The sequence below is a fragment of the Mustela nigripes genome, chromosome 17, assembly GCF_022355385.1.
Source record: "Mustela nigripes isolate SB6536 chromosome 17, MUSNIG.SB6536, whole genome shotgun sequence".
Lineage (NCBI taxonomy): Eukaryota > Metazoa > Chordata > Mammalia > Carnivora > Mustelidae > Mustela > Mustela nigripes.
This window is the reverse complement of record NC_081573.1, coordinates 41,991,876-42,011,052: the sequence shown is the minus strand read 5'-3', so window position 1 is coordinate 42,011,052 and position 19,177 is coordinate 41,991,876. Positions and strand designations below refer to the sequence as shown.

General features: G+C 45.6%; 2 protein-coding genes across 6 annotated transcripts in view; both read left to right on the top strand.

Annotated features, from left to right (window-relative positions):
• Positions 1 to 3,984, top strand: part of RANBP10 (RAN binding protein 10) — a 69,903-nt gene extending 65,919 nt beyond the window's left edge. Inside the window, exon 14 of the mRNA XM_059382805.1 lies at positions 383 to 3,984. Coding sequence (XP_059238788.1) covers positions 383 to 513 — 131 coding nt within the window. The 3' untranslated portion in view covers positions 514 to 3,984. The remainder of the gene's footprint in view (positions 1 to 382) is intronic.
• Positions 3,985 to 6,431: 2,447 nt separating this feature from the next.
• Positions 6,432 to 19,177, top strand: part of GFOD2 (Gfo/Idh/MocA-like oxidoreductase domain containing 2) — a 35,711-nt gene continuing 22,965 nt past the window's right edge. For 2 of the 5 annotated variants that reach the window (XM_059382810.1, XM_059382808.1), the window contains exons 1-2: positions 6,566 to 6,654; positions 12,175 to 12,337. Coding sequence is in view for 1 of the 5 variants with exons in the window: in XM_059382811.1 (XP_059238794.1) it covers positions 6,447 to 6,654 (208 nt within the window). In the remaining 4 variants the exon portion in view is untranslated. Of the gene's footprint in view, positions 6,655 to 12,174; positions 12,338 to 19,177 lie in introns of all 5 variants that reach the window. The other 3 variants (XM_059382811.1, XM_059382807.1, XM_059382809.1) reach the window with 3 other exon arrangements.

Below are 19,177 nucleotides of genomic sequence, written 5' to 3'. Positions count from 1 at the left end.
CCCTAGGAGCTGCTGATGTTTGTCCAAATCAGGGTAGTGAGCTCTGCCTGGGCATTCTCTGGTAGCCCATAGCACTTGGGCTTCCATGACTGAACCTAAATCCTGGCCTCCCTCTGCCCAGCTGAGTTGGCTGGCTAGATCATGACAGACCCTGGCCGATGACTGTGGGCCTGGCCAGCTCATGGCTCTGAAGAGAACTAAGGTCCTCAGGTTCCTGGCATGGCTGCAGGGTCATAGACTGATGCTTGGGACAGACACAGGGACACATGAACACTGTTCCCAGAGATTCTGTCCACTGCCCCTACTTTCTGCTCTCAAGGGAGCTTTGATCTAGGCCAACTCCTGGGCAAAGCAGTGACCAGGCCTTGTCTCTCCTCCACAGAGTCTCAGAACCTGCCAAAGCAGCCCCCTCTGATGCTCGCCCTGGGTCAGGCATCTGAATGTCTACGGCTCATGGCCCGAGCGGGCCTGGGATCTTGCTCCTTTGCCAGAGTCGACGACTACTTGCACTAGCTGACCACGCTGGCTGGCCCCACCTGGCCCCTCTCAGCCCCTCTCTAGCCAGAGCTAGAGCAGCCCTGCCCTCCATAGGCATCTGGTGGAGGAACCTAGAAGCCATGGGCAGAGTCCATTCCTCCTGCCTGGCCTTCCCCATTCCCTTTCCTGTCTTCCTTTCCTGTCTTCCTTTTCCTTCCCTCTCCCTTTCCTTTTCCTTCCCTTCCTTCCCTTCCTTGCCATCCCTCCCTCTCCGCCTTCCTTCCTTCTTTCTTCCTTCCTTCTTTCCTTTTTCCTTTCCTTCCTCCCCTACTCTTGCCCTCAGTCTCTCTCTCCCTTTCATGTGCAGCGGCCTCTGACACAGTATTGGCTGGTTACTCTCATGTAGCGCCTTCTACTTTGAAAGGGGGGTTTTGTTTTGAGGAGGGTTTGGGTTTTTTAATCTTTTTTTTTTTTTTCCTCCTGACTGAGCCACCAGTATTTATCTCTGGAGAGCTTGTGCTGAGCTGGTTTCTGCTAATTTAGTGATGAAGCCTATCCGAATTGGTGATAGCTTATTATTTTCATAAGTAAAAAAAAAAATGAGATTATATATATAAATATATATATTAAAAAAGACACAGTATTTATCGTAGTGTTAGTGGTCCAGCACCTCTTGGGTGAGGCTGTCCAGACACCATATGTTCTTATTTGAGTCCAACTCATTAAAAAAGAATCATCTCTGTCACCTCAGCCAAGTAATAAGTTTATTTCAGGCTTCCCCTTTGTTGAGCCACAGGCCCAGCTGCAGCCCAGGGAAGCCCAGTAGGCACTGGGGGCCAGTTAGTGGGCAGATCAGGCTACGTTGGTTAGCAGCTGAGAGGTGTGGGTCCCCAGGCCCCTGAGAGCTGGGCTGAGCGGAGAACTACAGGGCTGAGGCTTCAGAGAAGGCATGAGTTGGCCCCGGGCTATTCAGCAAAGCAAGGGAGTAGGGAGTCCTTGGCCAGCACATTATCTACCATTCTACCCTGCCTCTCACTGCCTGCCTTGCCCCTTCCTTTCTCTCCCTTTCAACATCCTATTTTCCCTTGTCGTTAAGATGGCCAAATAATTCATTTACTCTAAATTGATTGCCTGGAAACTACCTGCCTTTGACCCAAGAGCTGCTGTGTGTCAGGCTGCGGGGAGGATGTGTGTCCATTCCAGGACAGAAGTCCTTGAGTACAGGGGCTGCCTTCTTTCTGCCTGGATCTTCACCGTCTCTGCACAGCTCTCATGGAATCAGTGCTTTCTCTTGAGAAGCTAGGACTTTGTGGAGGCAGATTCTTGGGCTGCCGGTTGCTGGAGGGGATGGAACTCTTGACCTACTAGGTCAGGCTTCACTGCAGCTGTGCCACGCAGCTCCCTGCAGCTTGGCCCCGGCCACTCTTAGAAAAGACTATTATGAGTATTTGCTGGCCAGAGGAAGGGACCTCATGGGCTCTGCAGGTGTCCCACCAACTGTTTCAGATGGATCCTCCCAGCTGGTGGGGCAAAAACAGTCCTGGTACTGCAATCAGGGAATCAGGAGAGGAAGGGCTGAGTTGACTGCTAGGACTTGGACAGGCCATCCGTGGAGAGGACTGACTGCCCAGGAGGAAGAAGGGAGGAGGCCTACCCAGAGGAGCACCAGGAGGGGTCGCGATTTCCCTACCTGCTTCAGTGAGAGGGAGCACACAGGCAGTCCTTGCAAAGGGGCAAGGCCAGAAATTGAACTTCTAGTCCATGCCTGGGCAGGGGCTGGGTAAGCTCTTGCTCTTTGGCAGTGGACACAGGCATGGTGGTACAGCCTGAGATACTCATTGCCTGACGGGCTCACAGCTGGACAGGAAAAGTGATTGAGTTGGACCAACTGCTGGTGACGGGGTTGGAGCCCTCACCCTGTGCTCTCCCAGAGTTCTGCCTTGGGACATGATCCTACGAGCTGCTGCTTTTTCTTGGTCCCTACCAGGGCTCCAGCTGGCACCCCAGACTGTGGCCTGTTGGGGAGGTGTTGTCATGTCTGTAAAGGAAACTCATCCTGTGCAAGGCTGAGGATGTTTAGCTCCCAAACCCAGAGGTTGGAAACATCAAGCTCCTAAAATGGCCAGAGCTGAGCAGGATTGGGAAACCAGAGGCTTTTGCAGCTGGAGTGGGGTTCAGAGAACATCTACTCCACCAGTCCTCTCCTTTATAGATATGGAAACAGGCCCAGAAGATTAAATGACTTAGCCAAAGTCACACAGCAAATTAGTGACAGAGCTTGGACTAACTCATCCCTGGGGGTTGTGCAACACTGTTCAGTCCTGAAGCTAAATGGCAGGTGAGGGCTTAGGCTGGTGAGGCCCCCAGCAGTGTCTGAGCAGCTGGTACTTTCAGGGGTGTGTCAGGGATGGGGACGGGTGCATGGGCTTGAGTTGTGGAGCGTCTGAGAGAGGGCCCAAGAGGGTCTGGGACAGCTATGTGCTGCTTGGGGTTGGGTGTCCTCCTGGCTCACTCTCAGTACCCATGGCCACCTCCCCATTTTCTGTGCCTTATCTCACTGTTTCAGCTGAGTCCAAGTTGTTTACTCTGTTCCTCTCCAGAGGGGCTCTCTGTCCCAGTTGGACAGCTTGCCTTTGGGACATAAGCCTTTGCCCCACAAGCCGTGGAGAGGACCAAAACCAAGCTGCTTGAGTCCACTATCTTGCTGATAGTTCAGGGCTGCCTGCCAGCCAGAGGAGCCCCTTATGCACACCCAGTCCTACCAGCCTGCTTTCGGGAGCCAACAGTGGGGAAGGCACCTGGGAGGAGCCCCAGTGAAGGGCTGGACCTGACCTAAGGGGACAGGAAGAAGACCTGGCTCTGTTGGGTTGTCCAGCCCTGGGGGACCAGCCTTCCCTATTTACCTTTCCCCCTTGTGCCACCAAATGGTCACTCCTTCCAGAGTGGACCCTGGCAGACCCTGCAAAGAAAGCCAGAACCTCTGATCCTTACCCACATGAATCTGTGGCTGGGGGTAGGCCGCCAGAACAGGGACACCAAGAGATGGTGAAGGGGGGACTGCCCAGCCCACCCAGCGCCTTCCTACCCCTTAAGCAAGCACAAAGAAGATGAGGCAGAGAACTGTCAGAGCTGAAAGTTCCTTTGGTTGCACACAACTCAGGTATGCATGCCATGTGGCAGCCAGGCAGCAGAGCCCTACTTGACCACCGGTCCTGTGCACCAGACCTGTGGCCAGTTCATGGACTCTGGATGCCTCAGGTGCCGCCTCTTTGCATAGGGTTTTCCTCCATTAGTAACTACAGCTGAAACAGATGTCCTCCACATTGTGCACACTGGTTCTGCCTTTGTCCTTGCAAGTTACTTGGCATTAGCATGAAACTTGTGGGTGTGGGAGGGTTTAGAGAGAAATCTAACACAAAACATCCTATTAAATTGTACTTGAGAGATGAAAAAACTCCTGTTGTATTTTGACAGAATTATTTTTATTAAAATACACATCCATGAGTAGTCATGAGTGTCTGGTCTCTGCTTTGAGTCTTACTGGGGTTGGCACCCCTTGTGTGGCTCGCTCTGTCCTGGGGGTCTGGCCCTTACTCAGCGCACCTCTCAAGTTCCCAGGCCCCTGGTACCCCTCAGGGACCCTCAAGACTTCAGGTGTTTGTGAGAACCGAAAGAGGATAGGTGCTTGGGCTTCAGCTCTCTCCCCGCAAACAGCTTCCTTCTGAGACAAAGAAAAAGGAGAAAATTCACTTTCAAAAAGGTGGTCACAAGTCCTTCTGTCCTCCAAATGAGATTTTTTTTTTTTTAAGATTTTATTTGACAGCGAAAGAGGGAACACAAGCAGGGGAAATGAGAGAGGAAGAAGAGAGTCCGATGTGGGGCTCGATCCCAGGACCCTGGGATCACTCACCTGAGCCAAAGGCAGATGCTTAACAACTGAGCCACCCAGGAGCCCCTCAGAATAAGATTTTAATGTAGTCCAAACACACACGTCCCAAACACTGGACAGTCAGAGGGCTTCTGAGGCTTAATTGAAGTTAGCTTCTTGTCAGTCTGAAGAGAAAGTACTCATGCTCAAAATCCTGGTTCTGCTGTTTACTAACTGGGTAACTGGAAAATTAACCTTTTTCAGCTCCAGTTTCCCCACCCTTAAAATGTGATTTGGGTAGGAAAAGAATAAGTGAAACAAGATGGGATCAGGAGAGAGACAAACCATAAGAGACTCTTAATCTCTTAATCTCACAAAACAAACAGAGTTGGGGGGGGTGGGGGGAGAGAGTGGTGGGGTTATAGACATTGGGGAAGGTATGTGCTATGAAGTGTGTAAACCTGGCGATTCACAGACCTGTACCCCTGGGGCTAATAATACACATGTTAATAAAAATTTTTTTTTTTTAAGTGACTAATTCTACCCCGTGGAGACAGAGAATTATAGCACATGTAGGGGAGGCTTGACATAGAGGGATATATAGTACATGTGTGCTTCACCTGGTTATTTTATAGGACTATTACTCGACAGGACTCTCTTAGGGAACACTGAAGAGGGAGGAATGGAATGTTAAGCAAAAAGTCCTGGTTCCATAAAGCCAGAATACCTTTAATTTCTCTCTAGACTAGTGGTTTCTACAGGGAGTGATTTTGGCCCCCCCCCCCCCCCCGGGGAACATTTGGCAATGACTCAAGATATTTTTGGTAGGCCAGGGATGCTATAAACATCCTACAATGCATAGACAGCACCCCACAACAAAGACCTATCAGGCTCAGAATGTCAACAGTGCCCCTGTTGAAAAACCCTGTTCCGGAATGAATCTTGAGATGGTAAGAAACATCAAACACGAGAGCATTTTGAGTCTGCATGGCTGTTCAGAATCCGGGGGAAAAGATTAAGGGGATTAAAACCTCATAAGAGGGAGATTAGAGGTTACCCATCACTCTTGGAGACTTCTATGCTCCTAAGGTGGCAGCAGTGGCAGGAAGTCCTGTCTCCCTCCAAACCAGGGATAGCATTGCTGGCCACCAGTTCTCAGCAAGAACAATAGCCTCAGCTCAACTGACATGTTCTGTCATCACAAGCTGCTCTGGAATGATGGCTGGCACACCGTTCTAATACTAGCTGAGTGGGGGGTCCAGACTCTCACCAGGAGTCAATAGCAGAGGAGAGGCTCCCCCTGCCTAAATAACCCCTAATCCTACCTCTGCAACATAGCCTACTTAACATAGCTAAGGATTATAGGTGACACGTTTCATTACTCTGGCAGACAGAGTAATGGTGAAGTAAAGAGCAGTCTTGTTACAAAATGGTATTTACTTGGGGAGACAGATTCCAGTAAAGAGAGCTGAGAGACTGAGGTCACAGTAGGTGCACTAAATTTAAGGAACAACCAAAGAACATGCAGAGAAGAAAAGCCCAGACAGGCACCAGAATACAGAAGAGAGTCATTATCGCAGGAATCAGGAGGCCAAGAAGTCCGGCGAGTTCAAGAGAACTACCGTTCTACAACAACAGTTGGGTCCAACACCAGTCCCTCCTTAGCTCCAGACCAAGGCCCACTACAGTTCCCAGAACCTCCTTATTACTGATGCGGGATGGAAGGGCCCTAAAGAAGTAGAGGCTATTGGGGCGCCTGGGTGGCTCAGTGGGTTAAGCCACTGCCTTCGGCTCAGGTCATAATCTCAGGGTCCTGGGATGGAGCCCCGCATCGGGCGCTCTGCTCAGCAGGGAGCCTGCTTCCTCCTCTCTCTCTGCCTGCCTCTCTGCCTACTTGTGATCTCTGTCAAATAAATAAATAAAATCTTAAAAAAAAAAAAAAAGAAGCAGAGGCTATTATACATTCGGCCGGCCGCCTCCACCGCCGGAAATAAAGGACCAACCCCTGGGCTAACCCACTTAATGTCCGCCCCTAACGTGCGAGCATGCGCAATCTTCGATCACGGCCCCTCCCAGCGCAGGTCCACCCCCTACAGGGAGCATGCGCAGACCTCCAGCCGTCCCGCCCCTCCCTTTCCAGAGCTCCCGGTTCCTTAGAAACCAGGCGGCGCGTACCCGGTTCCTCTGCGTTGGACTACGGGGCCCGTGCGTCCCCGCCAGCCTCCCTCTTGGCGGGCGGGTGGTGGCCGAAACCGGTCTAGACCCATGGTCTCCAGTGCAGCGCGGGACGGGCGATGCCAGCATGCCAGGTGAGAGGCGGGCCCGCGGCGGCGGGTGAGGATGAAGGAGGGCATGGCGCGGCAGCCAGCGGGCGTTGACCGGGCCTCCTCCGCGGCCCGGCGCCCGAAGTCGGAGGCGGGGCTGCTCAGAGCCGGGGCTGGAGGGGGCCGTTCTAACTGCCAGCGCGGTCGCCGAGTTGGGGGGTCGCCCCGGAGTTGGTCCTCCCAGCCTCAGAAATAGGACCTATAGATTTGTCGTGTAATTGTAGAATTTTAGCTCCTGGAAGGACCTCGGCCATAACTCATCCCTTTACGGGACGCGGAAACCTAGGCTCCCCTGTCCTGCCCCGAGCAGACCCTACCTGTGTGGACTGACGCTTTGTGGACAAGGATGGGAGGTGTGGAAGCTTCAGACAAAGGGCGCTGGTCCATCGTCTTTCAGAGGGAGATGGGACTTTTAGAGGGTAAATCTTTATTTAAGGAAAGAGGGTTCCGGTGGTAGATAGGAGAAGGGACACTCCAGAGAGTGCGAGTGGCTCTGCCAGTCACCGAATGCCCACAGGCCACGTCTTTAGTGGCCCTGGCCTAGCTTCGAGGCTCAGGAAGGAAGCAGAAGGACTAGCGGAGACAAAAGGTGAGGTAAGGTGTTCCCATCAAGACGTTATCACATGAATGGGGAGGAAGGAAATGGGGGCGGGGAGATCAGGACTTGTGAATGGTTGTGTGAGGAGTTTACCTCCCAAACTGCAGCAGAATCTGAAGAATGGGAGACGAATGGAAAAGTTTAAAGCTGCGTTGGCTAGACAGCAAGAAAGGAGATATATATATATATTATTTATATATATATATATATATATATATATATATATATATATATATATCTCATCTTATAGAAGAAAGTGGGTGTCCTTTTGAGTATCCAGAACCGAGTTGGGGCACGGCCCAGTCTTCTTTGTAAACTCTGGGGCACAGTCTCAGAAGGTGTATGAACCTTCACTTGAAGGGAAGAGCTGTTTAAATTATAAAGAACACTTAAGACATGTTACTGCGATATGGAGAAGATGGTTGTGTTGGGGAAGCTAGATTGATTCTTCATAAGGAAACTCCTCTTCTTCTGAAAAGCTATATACACCCAGGGAACAAAAGAGTTTCAATTAAGGCCATCCATTTTACAGAAAAATGTGGAGAAGTACTGGTTTTGGACTAGGAATTTTAAAGACTGGACTATAGAGGTGAAAATTTTCAGCAGACAGTTCTGTTGGTGGGCTCCCCATTTTAAGGATAAAAATTCTGTTGTCAGGTTTTCTCTTACCACCTGGTTGCTCTACTTTTCCTGTGGAATGATCGATCTGGGTCTGATCAGTTATTTTTATTTGCTGGGAAAATTGCTGTAAGTCTTACTAGGATCCGCTAGTAGCAGGATTAGGAATGACAGCCCTCCCCCGCCTCTCCCCACCCCCCCACCTCCCGCGCCAAAAAGAAGACAAAGATTTGTAGTATGGTAAAAAGAAGTGTATAATTTTTAAAAAGATGGTCCCTGATTCTAATCAGTAAAATCAACTTCTTACTAGCTTGATAAAACTAATTTCCTTCCTTCCTTCCTCTTTCTTCTGATAATACTCCTCCCTCCCTCCTCTTTCTTTCTTTCTGATAAAACTAATCTTCAAGGACGCCTGGGTGGCTCAGTAGGTTAAGCAGCTGCCTTTTGCTCAGGTCATGATCCCAGGGCCCAAGGATTGAGTCCTATTTCCCCGCCCCTTGCTCAGCAGGGAGTCTGCTTCTCCCTCTGCCTCTGCCTGCTTGTGCTCTCTCTCTCTCTCTCTAACAAATAAATAAGTTAAACAACAACAACAACTAATTTTCAATGTATATTTGATTTTGCAGCAGGTTTCTTTCCCCCTCAGAGTGATAAGATACCTTTAAAGAATGGTGATGTTAGGGGCACATGGGTGACCCAGTTGGTTAGGCATCTGCTGTCAGCTCAGGTTATGATTCAGAGTCCCTGCTCTCTTTGACCCTCATCCTGCTCCAGCTCTCTCTCTCTCAAGTAAATAAATAAGAAATCTTTATTTTTTTTTTTTAAAGAGATGTTCTTCACTTTCTTTTCTTTTTTTCTTTTTTTAAGATTTTATTTATTTATTTGACAGAGCGAGGGATCACAAGTAGGCAGAGAAGCAGGTAGGGAGGTGGGTAGCAGGCTCCCTGCTGACCAGAGAGCCTGATGCAGGCCTCAATCCAAGGACCCTGACTGAGACCATGACCTGAGCCACCCAGGCGCCCAAATAAAAAAATCTTTAAAAAAAAATGAAAAAGTATGGTGATAATAATAGGTCAGATTAATTTAAGTAATAGAATTTTGTCTGAGGTTCATAAATCAATGCCATACCATATCTTTAATGTAGCTATACATTTTATTGGTTTTTCTTTAATCTGTGGAAATATTTTGTACAAATACCTTAAGAGATATAATGCAGTATTATCAAAAGTGTTTGTAATCTGTGGGGGAAATTGGCACTGTTAATCAAATCCTGTCAGAAAGCTTTATGAAGATCACTGAATTCTTTATAGAAACCCTCGTTACCTTAGTGCTGGCCCAGATAGAAGACAGACTAGTAGGCCAAAATCAAGGTAAGATGGAAGGGAACAATTACTGTCTTTGGACCTGGGAGGCTGCTTTGAATGTAAGTGAAAATACTTTCTTGAATGAGCATTTGAAGGAGATACTGTATGAAGGTGAAGAGTGTGCTCCATTGATGGGTGTGCAATTTTTGAGCTCCTATAATCAGAAAGTCACTTGCTTTCAAAAGAGAAAGATGGACTCACCGACTCTAGAAGTGTTTCTTTGTCGCTATAGCAATGAAACTTTTCACCAATAATTACTTAATATCCACTCCGTTTTCTAGGGCAGCTGAAGGCAGTTATCAAATCTGACCTGTAATAAAGTAATCAACAGTATTTAACAGGCCAACATACCAGATAAACCAGTAATGCTAACAGGATCTACTTTCACTGAACTGATTTTCTAGTTACATGGTAAGAGGAGAATGAGCTGGAGATGCAGTGCCAGCTGACATAAGTTGTAACACAGATGTTGGTGTTCAGAAAACTTAAGAATCAATCAGAGCCCACTAAGAAGTAGGAGAGGAGCCTTTCTGATGTCTGACAAGTCACTCACACATATTTATTTTAGGAGGTCCAATTCCAGGATAAATTCATTGTTGGAACTGGACAGCATCTAGGAAAAAAATTCAGATTTTGTTAGTTTTAGTTTTGAGAATTCATATACAGTATTGTAAGGGGACATTATTTTTCTTAAAAGGTAGCAGCTTTATATTCCAAGAGAGTCCAAATATCCAAATTACTTGAAAAATTTAAATGCCAGGTGTTTTAAAAAGTGGGGATTGAAAGACACTTGAAATAGACTTGGGCTCCTGAAAGTCAGAATGGGAAGAGATACTGAGAAAAAAATGAAAGCAGTAAGACTTCCTCCACTAACACTTACTGTGAATTAGCCATTAGGTCAGGAATGAGCTCACTGAAGTATTATCTCTTTAAACTGAGAGAAAAGAAATGAGAAATGAAGTAAATATTTCTGTCTCACAGTGATGGGAATAAACACCCAGACAATAGAGATAAACCATTACGAAGGAAAAGGTGAATATTCCTGCATTACTTGAATACACGCAAACTCTGTTCTTTAGGTCCTTCTCTTAGAAGGAAAGAGTTGCAAGTAGGAGAGTTACCTTTGTCCTAGATACTGGCATTTCTCAGAGTAGCCAGTGACACAAGGCCACACTTTTTGGGACCCAGCATAGACAGAAATTGCTCTCCTTCCCCCCATCCCCCCTCTACCCTCCCACTCCTGCCACCTCACAGTTATTTGATAAGGGTTTCTATCCTATCCACTGTGTACCCGGAAGTATCAGGAATGAAACCTGCCACGAATGGAACTGAGTATCTAAAATGCCGTCCTCCTCTCTGGCAGAGGGTAACAGTGCTGCTCTCAAACTGTCAACTCTTAGTTTCTCATGAGAGCAGATAACCCCAAAATAGAACCGGAAACACTTCTACTTGGCTTTGAGATTTACCATATCACTTGACAACCTCAAAATCTTTTATTATTTACTTTCACAATTATATTTTTTTTTCTTTTTTTTTTTTTTTTTTTTTAAAGATTTTATTTATTTATTTGACAGAGAGAAATCACAAGTGGGTAGAGAGGCAGGCAGAGAGAGAGAGAGAGGGAAGCAGGCTCCCTGCTGAGCAGAGAGCCCGATATGGGACTCGATCCCAGGATCCTGAGATCATGACCTGAGCTGAAGGCAGCGGCTTAACCCACTGAGCCACCCAGGCGCCCTCACAATTATATTTTACTTAGAATGCTGGTGAGCCTGGCTGGCTCATTTGGTAGAGCATGTGACTCTAGATCTCAGGGTTGTGAGTTTGACCCCCACATTGGGTATAGAGATTACTTAAATTAATTTTTTTTTTTTTAAGATTTTATTTATTTATTTGACAGAGAGAGATCCCAAGTAGGCAGAGAGGCAGGCAGAGAGAGAGAGGAGGAAGCAGGCTCCCTGCTGAGCAGAGAGCCCGATGCGGGACTCGATCCCAGGACCCTGAGATCATGACCTGAGCAGAAGGCAGCGGCTTAACCCACTGAGCCACCCAGGCGCCCATAGAGATTACTTAAAAATAAATATCTTAAAAAGGAAACTGAATGGTACTGTTAAGCAAATCATATAACTTCGGCACTATAATATCTAAATGTGTAATTTATAACAAAGTAAATTGAATATAATATAGTTGTCTAACACTAGAGAAATGAAAAGCTGGTTCATGTAGTCATGAAATACATAACCCTTAAAAACTGTGGTTAACATGAAAAATGCTTATGTCAAAATAGGTACGTGAAAAAAATCAGGATGCAAAGTTATGAATACAGTTTGATCACAAGTATACTAAGTATAAAAACTTTTAAAAAGAACATGAGAGGGGGCCTGGGTGGCTCAGTCGTTGGGCATCTGCCTTTGGCTTGGGTCGTGGTCCTGGGGTCCTGGATCGAGCCCCGCATTGGGCTCCCTACTCAGCAGGAGACCTGCTTCTCCCTCTTCCACTCCCCCTGTTTGTGTTCCCTCTCTCACAGTCTCGGTCAAATAAATAAATAAATAAATAAATCTTTTGACAAATGAGAAAAACAGTAATTTTCTGTAATGAGTGTGTGTGTGTGTGTGTTTATGATTTATTTGAGATGGGGAGAGAGGGACCAGGGGAAGAGGGGGCAGAGGGAGAAGGAGAAGAGAATCTCAAGCAGACTCCCCATCGAGCGTGGAGCCCTACACAGGGCTTGATCTCAGAACCCTGAGCCAAAAAGAAGAGTAGGACACTAAACTGAGCCACCCAGGGCCCCTATAATGAGTGTATATATATACACACTCATTATATATATATATATATATATATATATATATATATATATATATACACACACACATACATACATACATTTATATATCATTTTTTTTAAGATTTTATGTATTTTTTTGACAGAGACACAGCAAGAGAGGGAATACAAGCAGGGGAAAAGGGAGAGGGAGAACCAGGCTTCCCACTGAGCGGGGAGCCCAAGGCGGGCTCGATCCCAGGACCCCGGAATCATGACCTGAGCCAAAGGCAGCCGCTTAACAACTGAGCCACCCAGGCGCCCCAATGAGTATGTATTTTAAAAAACAAACCTTCCTAAGAGTTTTTTGCTGGTGTAAAAGATGATTCAGGACCACTTCTCTTCGCAGGCCCTCACCCGTTCTCACGCTGTGACTCTATTAAAGTGCTGAGGGAGAGGGCTGGCAGAAGACCCACACTGCTGTTTCCTATCCCAGGTGTCCGAACCAGTCAGTAATGTGGTTACCTAGATAATGAATTTAAACGTGTGTAATCGAAGGGTACACTGTACACAGCATATGTGGCTTTTGAAGGCTTATTTTTTTTTATTAGGATTTTTTATTTTTAAGTAATCTCTACACCCAACATGGGCTCAAACTTAAAACCCTGAGGTTAAGTTGCATATTCTTCCATCTGAGCCAGCCAAGTACCTCTAAGACTTGGTTTGTTTGTTTGTTTGTTTGTTTGTTTTTAGGGGGGTTTTGTTTTGGGTTTTTGTTTGTTTGGTGCTTGTTGACAGATAATCTTGACGACCCTTAGCATATCTTTGGTGTGTTTTGATGGATGTTTTTGTAGCACGGTGTTCTAAAGCATATTAGAGAATGCTCCATGCGGTTAATGTTTTCTGCAGCCTTATGGTGGTTACTGCTAGGAAATGGTTATCTTCTCTGGGGGGCCTCTCTGGGAGTGGCTCTGGGAGCATGTGAGATAGAATGTTTGTCTTGTCAGGCATCCTCTGATTGTCAGGGAGAAAGGGAGTGGTAGAGACATCAGTCATATTTCCTGTTACTTTGCAGGCTTTTGCATTGACATTCCTGTGCCAATGGCTTCTATTTTGGAGCAGTGGAGAAAATGAACATAGAATTCCTTATCTATGTTATTTTCAAAATTAAATCATTGTGTTTAAATGGCTGTTTTTATTCCTCCAGGCAGGGACTTGCTTCTGGTCTTGGTGGTTTTAAAAAATGTTCTTTGTTTCTCTTTTCCTTTGTTTCTCTTTCTTTTATAGCCCTGATATACTAAGATTGTTAATCAAAAAACATTTAAATGTCTAAGTAATTTCCAAAGTCTTCTGGATATGTTACCAAAATACCTTGAAGTGGGAAATTTTTGAGACTTATTATCTCCTTAATACTGTATAAAACCCAGTCCTGGTCCCAAAAGAGCTTAGAGTCTCAGTGGCGGACAAGACATTGTATTTATTTAAACAATAATCAGAAAATCCTAAAACATAAAACGAATGGCTGTTTCAGGAATGCATGTCTCATATTCATTTTATTTTATAACCAGCCTCCTTCATTATACATTAATGTATAAAATTATAAATTATAAAAAATAAAAGAAGAAAGAGGATAGTGTGGCAAAGACCTGAGATGAGATTATTTTAGATATACATTGAGCAGCTAGAAGATTGTTAAATGAAATCACAGCTGAATGTGGTCATGGCCTAGCTAGTAAGCAGTTTGCTGCATATGCGAAGGAGATGCTTGTGAAGGGCATTGGGCGTTTCCAGTCACCAGTAACTACTTAATACTTAATCTTTTTGGTGACCAGAGGCCATGGAACACAGAGTAGAGAATGCCAGTCAGAGCTGTTGTGTTGTTGTGCTCCAGAGTCCCCTATGAATGTCCTATGTCCAAGGGGTGCCTGGCTGGCTCAGTTGGTAGAGCATATGATTCTTGATCTCAGTGAGTTCGAGCCCCATGTTGGGTATGGAGATTACTCAAAAGTAAAATCTTTTAAAAGGTGGGGGGTGTCCTATACCTGAAATCCAGAAGGAAAGCAGATGGGTGACCCTCTAGACTGTCTCTTTCTGCCACAGAAATACCAGTTTTCTCAGAAGAGGAGTATTTTTATCCAAGTAGAAGATTGAAAGCACTTGGAAAACTAGGTAAATTAGGTGTGCACATTGAAAAACATTTATCATCATTAAAAACTCGCCCTCTTCTTTCTTGGGCCCTAGATCAAAACGAAAGTATGTAATACTCTTCCCTCTAGGGTTGACTGTTTCACATGCATCATGGCCAAATGTGCTTTACCTCAGTGGTTTAAAAGTAAAGGCAGAGTCTTTGTTCACGTGCCTGCCACAGTGAAAGATCTCTGACCACTCATTGTGTTCCTGTGTCGAATCAGTCCTGGTATTCAGCTGTGGGTGTAGGAGGAAATGGAAACTAAACTCCAGGGACCTCGCCTGTCTGGATCACTGCTCTGTGCCCATCTCTTGGCACAATGCCTGACTCATTGTGGCACTTCTAAATATTGGGGAGCAAATGAGAAGAGAACTCTGGTGACTGAATAGTGTGCCATTAAAAGGGGTGAGAGTGATAGAATGAGGTTCGTGTTTGAGAGGAAAGACAGTTCAGGATGGGAGCAGCTGGTAGGTCACTCAGTGAGGATTTCTAGTAGATACAGATAAATTTAGTAGAGCTACAGCTGGAACAAGTTGTTGAGGCTGGAAATTGGAAGTTAGGAATGTTTGCATGAAGGTTATAGTGAAATTGAAGGATTATTTAACATTGCTCCGGTAGAGAGTACAGCTGAGGATGGAATTTTCAGAGGGATGTCAATGTGGAACTCATTGTTAAAGAAGTCTTAGGGGGGAAAAATTGTTATTGCCGGATTTTCAAAAGCAATGAAAAATTAATATAGTGGGTAAGTAAGTACTTTTTCCTACTGTAATCATCAGCTGAAGCTAACTTTTAGACCTAAAGGCAATCTAGATACTTCTGTGGGTGTTAAATTTTTTCTTTATGACCCAATTTAGTACAACCCTTTTGTACTTTGGGTACTTTTGCCTCATTGGACAGGTCGTTAGGTCTTTCATTAGTGCCTTCCAGTGCAGACAGTGCGGACTGGGCAGGGGGACAGGGAACTGGCATCTTTGGTCAGCGCTGGGTATGCTCTCATCCTGTGGTAGCTGCCTAACAAATTTACCACCGTGTCAGCTTGTAGAGCTGAGGGAATAGCATTTCTTTCCTTTGTCCTATTGGTGGTTTTGCTCTCAATGAGAGGGCAGGGATCTGTGACCATGTCGCTGGATCAGTGGAGGCACTGTTAAAATAAACAAATCCTAGGAAAATGAAGAAACCTTCTCCAGAGAGCCTCTGCATCTTTGAAACCCAGGGACCAAAACATTTATCATAACTAATTTGTAAAACTCAACACCTGCTTCTTTAGTTTGGCTTTTTCAGTGGTAACATAAATGCAGTTAAAGATACACTTTCAATCTGTCTGAAAGCAGTGCTGCTGAAAGCATTCATGCTGTTGCTGTAGGTATTCATTCCTTTGGCTATGGACATGCAGTTTCAAACTCAGGCTGCAGGCCAATACCTCACCCCACCCCCGCTGTCCCCTTTCCTCTCCTGCCCAGGCTCTGATGGTGGGGGGTGTGGTTGCCTTTACTCTTTGGGTCTGACTCTTCTCTTCTGACATTGACAGCCTGTCTGCCACACTGGTTCAATTCCAGATGTCGGGGTGCCAAAAGGCAGGCTGGGGGACAATTAGATGCATCATCCTAATTAATTCTTGATACCTGACTGATGTTGAAGGCCACATAGAAGGCATTCCTGCTTATTTCCGCAACAGGCCCTGAGTTTTGTGAAACAACAATTAAACTTAAAATTGGCTTTCACAGTTTTATCTCTTTTATCATGCCCAAGAATTATGGTCTCATGTTATATAGATCCTTTTGCCCCTGGGTTTTCAGTCACAAGTGCCCTTCTCCTAGGCACTGATACTTCTCCACAGTATCAGTTTTGGGGCATCTTTCAAAGTAGCTTGTAATTGGAGTGCCTGGACCTGCTCCATTGTAGAGCATGTGACTATTGATCTGGGGGTCGTGAGTTCAAGCCCCATGTTGGCCATAGAGGTTACTTCAAAGAAAAGGAAAAAAAAAAGAGCAAAGTAGCTTATACTCATAAGATTTTTAAATATTTTAAGTAATTTTTGAAATATTTATTTTAGGGCACCTGGGTGGTTTGGTTGTTTGGGCGACTGCCTTTGGCTCAGGTCCTGATCCCGGAGTCCCGGGGTCAAGTCCCGTATTGGGCTCCCACCTCCACAGGGACTTTGCTTCTCCTTCTGACCTTCTCCCCTTTCATGCTCTCTCTCACTGTCTCTCTCTCAAATAAATAAATAAAATCTTTAAAAAATATATTTATTTAAAATTAGAAACACAAATAAGGAATTAGGCAGGAAAAGTTGTTGCCTTCTTGTCAGTGCACCACCTAGATAGGCTTTAACCTGACTTCCTGATTCATTCATTCTCGAACTTACTCATTCCTAGGTTCATTCTTCAGTCATTACTGAGCACCTACTTCGTGTCAACCACTGTGTTTTGTGCTAGTGACAGCATTGTATAAGAGATAGGCAAGATCCTGCTATCGTGACAGACACAACGTAGGTGATCCCAGTGAAGTGTGATGGGCACTATGAAAACCAAAGCCCAGGCTGCTGTGTGAACTGTGAGCTGAATCGCTTAACCCAGCCTAGGCATGGGCCTCTAAAGAAGTGGTGTTTGAGGGGAGACCTTAAAGAGTTAGCCTGAGTAAGTCAAGAAAGATTGTTTCAAGCACAGCAGACAGCTTGGACCAAAATCTCAGACCAAGACTAAAGGAGTTAGATATGGTAGCTGCTAGCATGTTAAATCCAGTGTAAGGGGAAAGTGATCAGGTAGAGAGTTGAAGAAGGGGCCCACTCATACTGGGAGATGCTTTCTGAACCTCATCAAAGAATTTGGGCTTTATCCTAGGGGCACTTAAAGTCTAGGGAAGGAAATGGTCAGGACCAGGAGAAACATTAGGTTTGTGTTCAGGAACCAGAGCAGTGGGTGAATTTCAGGGACATTGAGTCCAGTTGGTGAAATGTAGTGATGGACTGGCTGTGGGGGTGGGCAGGCTTCACTGCAGGCAGAGTGGGTCCTTAGGAACCTGTTTGAGTCTCCTCTCACTTGCCTTCCCTTCACAGTTGTTTGCTGGTATTTGAGCATAATCTCTTAGTGCTGGGTCATTGAGGTCACAAGGCCCTTTCCATACAGTACACGTCTCTGTTGGAGGAAACTTGACTGCAGGGGGATGGAGCTGACTAGAAAGCATGAGTCATGTTATGTGGAGGAGGGATGTTAGTTGGAGGGACAGTTCAGGTGGGTGCACCCTCTTAGCAGGTCAAGTTGTAGTTTAAGACTGAGTAGCTTCTCATTTTCCTAATCCCAAGTGACAGGCAAAGCTATTCTGTTATCATATGCTTGTTTTCTTTCCTGAACAGTTTAATCATATTTTACTCCAAACTACTTAGATTAGTGACATAAGTAATCTGTATTATATTGGTGAACATAATCACAAGACACCACTGAATTGTATACAGTTTTGATGAGTTCAGTATATATATCTTGGTTTATTAACTAACCATGCAGGAACAAGATCTGAAAATTTTTAGCAATATTTATTGAGCAGCCACTATATATCAGGCCTTGTTCTAGGCACTGGGGATACAACAATGAATAAAATAGGAAATAACTTGTTTCTCATACAGTAACATTAAGTACAAGCCTGAAGAAAGTGAGAGATAGAGTAAGCCAATTGGATATCTGTACAGAAAAGGGAACTGCAAATACAAAGGCCCTGGTTGGAGAATACCTGGCATGTCTGAGATGCATTCAGTACTGAACCATGTGGCTGGAGCAGAGTGAGCGAGGGGAAGAAAAATAGAATGTAGGGTAAGAAAGATAAAAGAAGAAGGGGGGGCACCTGGGTGTCTCAGTTGGTTAAGCGGCTGCCTTCAGCTCAGGTCATGATCCTTGAGTCCCACATCAGGCTCCCAGCTCCTTGGGGAGTCTGCTTCTCCCTCTGACCTTCTCCCCTCTCATGCTCTCTCTCTCTCTCTCTCTCAAATAAATAAATAAAATCTTAAAAAAAAAAAAAGAAAGAAAGAAAAAGAAGAAGGGGATGAGGACAGATTGTCTGGGACTTGTAGGTCAGTGGAAGGACTTTGGCACTTATTCCAAGAGAGATGGGGAGCCTGTGGAGAGCTTGGGCAGAGGAGTGACTTGCTCTGACTTACATTTTATTTTATTTTATTTTTAAAGATTTTATTTATTTATTTATTTATTTGACAGAGAGAGATCACAGTAGACAGAGAGGCAGGCAGAGAGAGAGAGGGAAGCAGGCTCCCTGCTGAGCAGAGAGCCCGATGCGGGACTCGACCCCAGGACCCTGAGATCATGACCTGAGCCGAAGGCAGCGGCTTAACCTACTGAGCCTCCCAGGTGCCCCTGACTTACATTTTAATTGAGTCATTCTCTGTGCTATGTTGAGAATAGATTGGGTTATAGTATGGGGTAGAGGGACAGGGTAGAATCTGAGAGGTCAGTTAAGCTTTTGCAATAGTGTAGGCAAGAGAGGTGGTTGTGACTTAAACTGAGGTGATAGCAACCAGGAGTGGTGGGAAGTGCTTGGATTCGGGATATATTTTAAAGGTAGAGAGCCAGCAAGATTTGTTAATGGATCAAAAGTGAAGTGGGAGAGGAAAAATAAGAATCAAGGATTACTCCAAGATTTTAAGTTGCACTGTTGGAAATTTTGTGTTACCAGTTTCTGAGATGAAGCCATTGTGGGAAGAGCAAGTTTGGTAGGGGATGGGGGATTCCAGAAGCTTAATTCTGGACATTTTAAGTTTGGGATGCCTGTTAATATAAACATCTGGGGCACCTGGGGGGCTCAGTTGGTTGAGGATCTGACTCTTGATGTCACCTCAGGTCTTGATCTCAAGGTAATGAATTCAAGCCCTGCATTGGGCTCCACACGGGGTTTGGAGCCTACTTAAAAAAAAAAATCCCAAGTAGAAGTATCTGATAGGCAGTTGCTTAAACAAGTCTGAAGCTTAAGAAAGAGGACTT